The 10,433-nt window shown below is 38.6% G+C and overlaps 1 protein-coding gene across 1 annotated transcript; it reads right to left on the bottom strand.

The window, feature by feature from the left end:
- Positions 1–2,498: 2,498 nt before the first annotated feature.
- LOC137838061 (uncharacterized) lies at positions 2,499–3,116 on the bottom strand. Its single transcript, XM_068647284.1, has one exon. The coding sequence runs from the start codon at positions 3,114–3,116 to the stop codon at positions 2,499–2,501; it is 618 nt and encodes a 205-aa protein (XP_068503385.1).
- Between the last annotated feature and the right edge of the window lie 7,317 nt (positions 3,117–10,433).

The following is a 10,433-nucleotide window of genomic DNA, read 5'->3' as shown; positions in this document are numbered from 1 at the left end:
TTTCTACGTTGTTCAGGGAACAGTAACTGATAACAATTAACTGACCTCAGCTTCGCTCGAGGGCGAGGAGGATTTAACTGATAACTATTACGTTTAACCTTAGCGCTTTCACTCGAGAGGGGAGGTGTTCTCTACGAACCTACCTTTCCGCCCACGAGGCTTCTAACGCGAGGAAAACAAATGCTTAACTGACCTCAACTTCGCTCAAGAGCGAGGAGGATTTATCTGGCGAACTATTTCGTTTAGCCTTGGCGTTTTCACTCGAGAGGGGAGGTGTTCTCTACGAACCTACCTTTCCGCCCGCGAGGCTTCTAACGCAAGGAAAACAAGTTCTTAACCGAATTGTACATAAAGCGAGAAAATATTTCAATCGTACTTATCTGGTGACCTCATTAAAAAACCCTTGTAAGGGAAAAAAAGTGTCCTCTAATACCACGTACAATATTCCTGCTTAACTGAAATAAAACTTGTAGTCGGTTGTGTTCCATGTGCAAGGAACCGGACCCTGCTTCAGCGCCTTAAACCTGCATGCTTCGTCCTGAAGATCTTTGTTCTTCTGAGAGAATTGGTCCACACAAGAGAGACCGGGTGTGAAACTAACGGGGCTGCATTCCTTGGTACCTGGTGTTTCTCTCCAGGCTCTTAGCATACTCTACTTCCCCTGTGTGTAAGGCCTTGAAACTGATCCTATTTCTATCGGACCGATAGCCTAGTCAATCTTCACTGGGTACCTCGGTTCTAGACTCTACGGTCTTCTTAACCGAGGTTTGCGCCGTTTGGCTGGGAATGTTGCTTAGGTTGGAGACTTTCTCTCCAATCTCTCTTTCCCCGGAGTTGCCAAAAGGATCAGATTTGGTCTTGCGAGTGATTTCTGCTACGGTCCTGTCGGGTTTGGAGCAACTGACCTTGGGCAGGTGATATGATTCCAATAACAAGATATAGATGTTTCATAGACATGTTATGGAGTCAACTTGAGTTGGAATATGAATAGACACTTTTCTAGAGTTGGATTAATGTTCTTTCATTCAAGAACTCACCAAAACTTAAGCCACCAAACCAAAACTCATGTAGAAACCCATTTCTTGTCAAATGAACCGATTGGAATGCACAAGAATGGAAAATCACCGATTAAAACTACCTAGAAAGCAAATAAACTGAAAAAAGCATGAAAGAAAGCTATTGAACCGATTAAAATTGCTAACAATTGAAAAGAACCGAACAAAACAAGAATTGGAACAATTGAACCGAACAAAAGTGCAAGAAAAGCCTAATACATGTTTCTAGAGTTTATGTGGACATGGAAGTGGATGAATTAAGATGAAAAGAAGGGAGAACTTATGTGGTTGAAGTCCTTGGAGAGGAACACTCCACTTGGAGGATGCAAGGCTCCAAGATGAGTGGAGATGCCGCCACTTGAGGCTCCAAGATTGCTCTCAAGATAAGACTAGGTAGGAGAAGACACAAGTCTCTCAAGCACTCACCAATTTGGGAGAATTTCGGTAGTCAAAATATCAATTCTTTATTTAGAAGGACTCAATCCCTCATTTAATAGGAGAAAGGCCGGTCATGAAGTACAAGAAGCTTACACAAGAAGCTATCCAAAAGTCCCTTGCATATCTCCCACTTCTAGCGCCTATAGTGAGGAATGAAGGGTCATCTACTAGAATGTTCTAAAAACTAATATCTAAAGATGCTATACATAAGAGGTATCTTTAGGTTTCCCTCTTAGCACCTTCCTAAAAACTATATATATAAGCATTTTACATTTTATACAAAAGATACTACAAAAAGAGAAAATATTTGACCACTACTTCCTAATTCTTTAAATTTGCTCCATGTAATCCTTTGAGGTAAAAAGGATGATGAGCTAATTTCCTTTTGAGCATCTTCATCTTCGGCTTCTTTCTCTTCTTGAGCTTGACCACAGATACCCCTCGCCGTGTTTTGAGGTTGTTCTCGTAGCATCGCCTGGCCTCCTTCTGATCTGATTTGATGGTAATCACCTTTCCTGTCAGGTCCGGTAGCTTCATCTTCATGTGCCTTGTCGATGGTACCACCCCTAACCTATTCAGCGTTGGTCTACCCAACAACATATTATAAGCAGAGAAGGCGTTGACGACAAGGTACCTGATGCTCTCCGTTCGTGACACGGTGCCATCTGTGAAGGTGGTCCTCAGCCCCGCACCTCTACCTGGTCTCCTGCGACCGTAGAGACAGCCGCCATAGGGCCTTAGCATGTCGGGGGATAGTTGCAGTTTGTTGAAAGTCGTCAAGAACATTACGTCTGCCGAGCTTCCCTGATCTACTAGCACACGGTGCACCTTCCTTCCTGCGGTTACCGCTGAGATTACCACCGGATCATTGTCATGGGGAATAACATCCTCCAGGTCGGCCTTGGAAAAGATCAGGCCAACGTCGAAGGCGTCGTTGGTCCTCTGTGCTTCCACCGACAACACTGTTCACGTGTATCTCCTTCGTTGAGAGGCGGTACAGCCTTCTCATGAGAACCCTCCTGCAATGTTGTGGACCTTACCGTGCACGGGGACTTCATGCCCCGGGCCACCCCCTGTTGTCGTCGGGTCCTCGGTCCCCTGTTTTTCTTGGAAATAATCTCTTAGGAGACCGTTCTTTACCAATTTGTCTAGCTGGTGTCCCAGCGCTAAGCAATTGCATATGAGGTGGCTGAATGCTTGGTGGAACTCACACCAGGCGTTCTTGTTGGGCCCGAGCCTTTTGTCGGTCTTGGGAGGTACTTTCAGCTTCTCAGCTATGTTTGGGATAGCGATCATGTCCTTCAATTCCACCATGAAGTTGTGCCTTGGCGGCACGTTATCTCTCACGCGCCCCCTTGCATTTGGCTTTCTTGGCTGATAGGGTTGCTTCTTCATGAGGGTCTTCATCTCTGTCGTTGCGTCGTGCACCCTTAGGGTTTGAGGACAACTTGTCGCGTGCGGCCGCGTGGGGACCACGCATGTGTGCTTTTCACTAACTTCTTCCTCCGCCGCAATATGGGCCACCGCGCGGCGCTTTATCTCGGCGAAGGTCTTGGGGTGGTTCCGGATGAGTGACTCGCTGAAGGGTCCCGACACGATGCCCTTCCTAAACGCGTGCACCATCATCTTTTCTTCTATGAGGTTCAACCTCACCACTTGCGCTCCGAAACGGTGGAGGAACTCCTTCAAAGACTCCACTTGATACTATCTTACATCAAAAAGATCATAGGAGACTGACGGGGGGACTCGATTCGCGATGTACTGCGCCCTGAACAACTTTGTGAGTAGTGGGAACGACGTCACATGGCCATCAGGGAGGCTGATGAACCAGTCCATCGTTGTTCCTTCCAAAGTGCTCATGAACAACTTGCATTGCACTTCATCGGAGCCCCCAACCAGCATCATCTGTGTATGGAAGGCCATAAGGTGGGCCTCCGGGTCTTCCACCCCAGTGAAGGTCACCTTGGGCCCTACGAGCGTGGCTGGTATCACTGCATCACGATCTCCGGCGAGAACGATGTTGGGAACTCTCTAGGTGGAGTCCCAGGCTCCTGATCTGCACCCTCACGTTCAGTCGCATGGGTTTGCAGGTCTCTGCGCAGTTCCTCGTTTGAATGACGAAGTTCTTCGCTCGTAGCTTACGACGCTACCAAGTCAGCTTGGATGCGCTCTTGGTTTGCTCTTGACGCGGCCATCTCTTCCTGAAGGGCTCGCATCATTCCCATAACCTGTTGCAGGGTGAGGGCCTCACCCCCTTTGGTGCAACAGGCCCTTGCCTCGTACTTCTCATCTCTTGGGTTTTCCTAGTTCTTGCTGGTGGGATAGTGTTTGTATCGTGCCCCACGGTGGGTGCCAAATGTTCCTGCCGGTTGACCCGAAACGCCTTCGTGCGCCTACGTCACTCTCACGCTCAGAGTCCTTGCGTTCGCGTGGTCCTTTCCTGTGATGAACACCTGAAACACAAAGACAAAGGGCACCCTTACGACCGTTTGCACTCCAACGTTCAAGTTAGTATTAGGGCTAGGAAACATCGAAAAACTGTGTAACAATTATTGTGTGTGTGTTTAGCGACGCAAGAGAGTTCTCCCTTGTCAAGTTCATTACCTTGCTATTTATAGACTGAACTAGGGTTTCCTTTTTACCCAAAATGGGCTTTTTCTGATGGGGTTGGTCCAGCACTATTGTTACCTTACTCTTAGGATAACCTAGCGTGTGGGGTCCCTAACTGGAGTGCGACCTCTGACGGGTGATCACCTGGGTGCCTCCTCGTGCACCTAATCTCTGGGGTCACCCGCCTCTGGGAGTGCCCTAGCTGTTCACGTGTCATGCATGCAGCTCACCCTTGGAACACGACCCTTATGAACCATATCTTTCTACTCTTTGTGTTACGCCTGAACGCGTCATCCACTCTACACGCGTGGGCCTTCGTGATCTAGGCTTCTCCCTTACTGATAACTGGTGCGTGATCTGGGATCCACCTCTCCTAGCCCATCTCTACTGTTTAGATTTCCGATGTCCGATCTCTCCACACTATCTAGTGGCACGTCGGTACATCCTGATGACTGATGTCTGATGTCTGACCATTCATGACTCCTTGGCGCACGTGCTTTGCTAGTACTGGCCCATGATGCTCGTGGGACCCGCTTACGTGGCACCAACATTACCAGTGGTCAGTTAATGCCCAGGGACTGGTCAGTCAGTATTAATAATAATAATATAAATTATATTAATAATAATAATATATATTATATTAATAATAATAATAATAATAATAATAATATAAATTATATTAATAATAATATAAATTTTATTAATAATAATATAAATTTTATTTATAATAATAATATAAATTTTATTAATAATAATTATAATATAAATTATATTAATAATAATAATAATAATAATATAAATTATATTAATAATAATAATATAAATTATATTAATAATAATAATATAAATTATATTAATAATAATAATATAAATTATATTAATAATAATTATAATATAAATTATATTAATAATAATAATAATACAAATTATATTCATATTATTTATATTAGAGGGAACAAGTGCCTCTTTATCTATATTTTTCATTTTTATTATTTATATATTCATGTAATTTTAATAAATATTAAATTATATGAGAAGACATGTAAATGATCTAAGTGTACCATTGATAATATTTTTATTAAGATTTTGCATTAATTTTTTATGTTTTCATTTTATTGTTTTTGAATATTAAATTTTGATTTGACTTGAATGCAATGTTGAACTTTGTAAGGTTATCAAGATTAAGATTAAGGCTTAAAAATATAGTAGCAACAAACAATGTCAAAACATAATGCAGATGGTAAAGTTCTTCAAGATCTTTCCATTTCAAGTTTAGAGTAACTTTCATGTTCATCAATCGCCTTATGCAAGGGTGGTATATTGGAAGTTGTAGAATCTATCACCATATCAATTGAATCCGCGTCTTCCATGGCAAAGAAGTTGAAAAAATAAAATAATAAACTAAATACAAATTACCAAACTTTCAACTTATGTAATATATAATAGATCAAAGCAACAGTGGGCATAAAAGCTTTGCTTGGGCTTAGGATTCACTAAATTTAGCATCTTATTTAAAAAGTATTATTCACCAAATTATCCATTATTAATTTTTTAACAATATCTTTGGTGGCTTGATTTATCACTAAGATTAAAGAAGTGAATGTAACCGCTGAAAACTACTCATCTGTAACCGCTCAGTAATTATTGCTGCTCACGTTTGACCACTACTCATAATATTTATTTCTCTCTCAGAAAACAGACACTCCCTCTTATTATGCAATTAATTTTCAAAATAAATTATCTGTTTTAATTCAAAATGGTTGCTCAATTTATTTCAAATATTTTTTAAATTTATTTCTGTCTCATAAAATAGACACTACCTCTCATTATGCAATTATTTTTCAAAATAAATTATCTCTTTCAATTCAAAACGGTTGCTCCATTTATTTCAAATATTTAAAAAAAAATGACGCAATGCACAAAATAATGAAATAAAATCAAATATTAATCTAAGGATAAAATAGGAAAAAATTGAGAGCAGTTAAAGTGGGGAATCCCTTTATATATATATATATATATGTGTGTGTTTGTATGTATGAGAGATATGTTATTGAGTTTCAAGATATATGAGGAAGGAGAGAGATAAAATAAGAGAAAAAAAATTCAAAAATTGTTCCACATTCAAAACTAATTCTGATAATTGTTTTAAATAGGATAATCAATCTCTCCACTCTGTTAGTTAAGTGACCACAAATAAAATAAAATTAACTACCAATCTCTCCACTTTCCTTGCAAGTTAAGTGAGAACAAATAAAATAAAATTTTAAAATTAAAAAACTACTTATTTAATAAAGAAGAATATCAGTTTAAAACAGAAAAATAACTTACTAAATTCTCAACTATCCTACCAGTTAAATGACAATAAATAAATAAAAAATTAAAATTAAAAAATTGTTTTATTAACTTCTAAAATTATAAAATGTCCAAATAACCAAAAAAAATTAATAAAATAAAATATGAAGTAAGGATAAAATAGGAAAAAAATTAGAACATTTAAAGTGGAGAATCCCCTTTATATATAGGTATAGATTATATTCATATTAATAATATTATTTTTAATTAAAAAAATTTATATAATTATTTTTAATATTTACTTAAATATAATTGTGGTTTATGTTTGATTGTCTTGTGTTGCACAAAGGCAAATAAGGTAAAATTTTCTTACTTGATGTCAAATCCTTTTAGTGACCAAAGAAGCATTCACCACTAGACCAGCCAAGTTCTTCGGACATATTATGATTTTTTTATACTTATTATTATTAATATAATTTATACTTATTATTATTAACAATAATTATATTAATAATAATAATATAAATTATATTAACAATAATAATATGAATTATATTAATAATAAGAATAATAATATAAATTATATTAATAATAATAATAATATAAATTATACTTATTATTATTAATAATAATTATAAAATAATAATAATAATAATTGTAACACTCCACTTTTATCAGTTTCAATACAAACTTTGAGTTTTTTCAAAACATTCCTAATACATGATTAGGATTTATAAAAATAAAAATATTTACATATCCATAGCTCAAAATAAAACTTTGAAACTTCTAAGGCTCTCCTGCACCTGTATTGTCATCTGCTCGTGTACATAGTACAATCATCGCAGTTCAAACACAAGACAAAAAGCAAGAGTAAGCTAATGCAAAGAAAATTCATAACATAATTCATGGAAATAGAACCAATTTAGACTAATAATTTATAAACATTTCTTTAAATGATTTCATCTAAAATTTCAATACAAATTCCATCATTCATATAGACCACACATGGATCTATTTTCAATCATAATCATTGGATTTCATTTCAATCCCACTTCGTCTTCCGGAAGACTCATTAAGTATGCCCCTACCAGAGACTAACTCATGACCCAAAGATTACCAACGAATCCAATAGAAAGGATCAGGGTAAGTTCAAACATCCAATACTGAGTGTCTACAGTGGGACCCGGTGTGTATGGACTCCCTCTCAGCTTCTCACCACCTGATATCTTAGTCTTCATGACTTAGATCATCAGTGAAGCCAGAGGATCTCCGTTAAACATAGGCTTTTCATACTTAATGTACCATCAAATAACAACTCATACATTATCCCAAATGTATGACATCAATTTCATACAATTTTCATCAAACAATATCATTCAAAAAGTGATCCACAATATTCAAAAGTCTATATAAAAAATAACACTTTAATACTAAATCATCAAAACCTAATATTTCCACAAATTTAAATAATATATAAACAAACAACCCAATATATATAAACACACAACATCCCTGCAAGAGAAATTGAATATTGGGACCACGTCCCTTCCACATCCAGATCTTCTAGCCTAGGGTTCTATTAAAAAATAAATTTAGCTTCCCTTACCTTAATTGCTTGCTTTCCAAACAACTTCTAGAATTTTATTCCCCACAGTCTGGATAAGCTTCAAGATTTACGGGCCTAATGCAAGTTATCCAAACATAACAAGAATTTAGTATATAGTACAATAAGTTGAGAGGATTAATCTTCTCAACTGACCCACCAAGATTGATGACTAAATCCTAAGAAAAAACAGAGAACAAAGGATATTTAGAGCAAAAATGAACTTACTCTATTTGAAAATCTGATCGAGTAGAAATGTTCCTTAACTCACCAGCTACGACGTGGTCCGATCAGATTCAAAAAGAGATGAATAATGACAGAGTAAATTAAGAGAGAAGAGACTATGAAGAGAGAAAGAAAGAAAAGTTTTGTGCGTGACCGGGGGCTTTGGCTTGTGCTTCATCACTTTTTTTTTATACTGTTACAATAATAATATAATTTATACTTATTATTATTAACAATAATTATATTAATAATAATAATGTAAATTATATTAATAATAATATAAACTATACTTATTATTATTAACAATAATTATATTAATAATAATAATAATATAAATTATATTAATAATAATAAAAATATAAATTATATTAATAATAATAAAAATATAAATTATATTAATAATAATAAAAATATAAATTATATTAATAATAATAAAAATATAAATTATATTAATAATAATAATATAAATTATATTAATAAAAATAATAATATAAATTATATTATTAGTAATAATAATATAAATTATATTAATAATAATAATATAAATTATATTATTAGTAATTGTTCCGTCCGGTTGACTTGGACGTCTTTGTGCGCGACTTCACCCGTCTGCTATGGACTCCTTCCCACTAGTTACCTGTGGATTCCTGCAAAGAAGGACAAAAGTGCGCCCTAGCGGCCGTTTGCACTTCGACGCTCAAGTCAGCCAGCAAGAAACACCAAAAACTCTGCACCTCCGTATCGGAGCACCGTGTATGGCACTCTGAAGGTGGTAAAAGGAACTGTGTCTAGTGTATATTTTCTCATTCTGGCAAATTGCTTTGGGCCCCGCGAACGTGTTGGGGATTGCCGCATCCAGAATCTCCTGCGAGAAGGGAGTGGAAAACTCCCTTGGCGGGGTGAGGTGCTCCATCTCATCATGTTCGCGCTGCCCCTGATTGTTCCTCAAACCCCGGCGCAACTCCTCATTTATACGGTGGAGCTCTTCGTTCCTCACATGCGAGGCTTCGAGATCCGCTTGCATGCGTTCTTGTTCTATCTTCGACTCCGCCATATCATCCTGCAGCCCCCGCATTATCTCCAGGACCTGCTGCATGGACATTTCTCCACTCGCAGCGCGTGCGGTACCTTGTCTAGTGGTTGCCATTCTTCACTGTTTCCTCAAACTTGTGATGGGACTGATGTTTTATATCGGCCCCACGGTGGGCGCCAAATGTTCCGTCCGGTTGACCTGGGACGTCTTTGTGCGCGACCTCACCCGTCTGCTAAGGACTCCTTCCCACTAGTTACCTGTGGATTCCTGCAAAGAAGGACAAAAGGGCGCCCTAGCGGCCGTTTGCACTCCGACGTTCAAGTCAGCCAGCAAGAAACACCAAAAACTCTGCACCTCCGTATCGGAGCACCGTGTATGGCACTCTGAAGGTGGTAAAAGGAACTGTGTCTAGTGTATATTTTCTCGTTCTGGCAAAAACCTTTCCCTAGTCCCTTGTGCGTAACCTCAAGGCTCGAGCAAGCAACTAGAGTGTTTCTGGAAAATTTTCCAAAAGTTCGAACCCCGTTTCCAACATTCAAAGCGCTATTTAAGCTACTCCCGCATTCAAAGCGCCTTAAAGCGCATTTAATTATAAAACGTAGCACATTTAAGACGTTTAAACCGCTTGGGAGCATTTATAGTACCTTAAACGCTCGAAACGAAAACTGTATTAAATAACCTTAATTACCTTGTACCTGACAAAATGGCGTTTCTAATCTGACCAGGCTGTTGTACACGTGGAGGGCCCCACAACGCCGTGACCCCATCTGAGGGTATCTCCTCGTGTGAGTCCTCCTACTTGGGAGTGCGTCTGCGCTAGGGGTGACTCTTTAGGTGCTAACTCATGCCCCCAACATCTAGTCACTCACTACGAGAGCGTATCTACCTTCCTCTCGTACCCCGCACCTAGCTACCCTGGGCGTGACCCTCCTCATGAGTCGTATCTATCCCAAGGGCGTCTCTGGGGCGGCAGGGGCACTTCACGAGTCAGGTTGCTTTACACTGGCGCTATTACTATGGCCTTGAAGCCACCTTTCTCTTCTCTTTATTACTACCCCGGATTATCGGGATTTGAGGCCTTCCCACGGCGTCGCTCCCTCCATTGTCTTTCCTACCCATGGGTATCGGGGAGCCACACTGTGATTGCCTTGCCTTTGTGAAATTTGACCTTGGCGAC

The sequence above is a fragment of the Phaseolus vulgaris genome, chromosome 11 (assembly GCF_000499845.2).
Source record: "Phaseolus vulgaris cultivar G19833 chromosome 11, P. vulgaris v2.0, whole genome shotgun sequence".
Lineage (NCBI taxonomy): Eukaryota > Viridiplantae > Streptophyta > Magnoliopsida > Fabales > Fabaceae > Phaseolus > Phaseolus vulgaris.
Note: the sequence above shows the minus strand (reverse complement) of the source record. Positions and strands in the feature narration are given on the sequence as shown.

Bases quoted from the DNA above. Each gene is read 5' to 3' on its own strand.
- LOC137838061 (XM_068647284.1), bottom strand. From the start codon at position 3,116: ATGGTGCACGCGTTTAGGAAGGGCATCGTGTCGGGACCCTTCAGCGAG.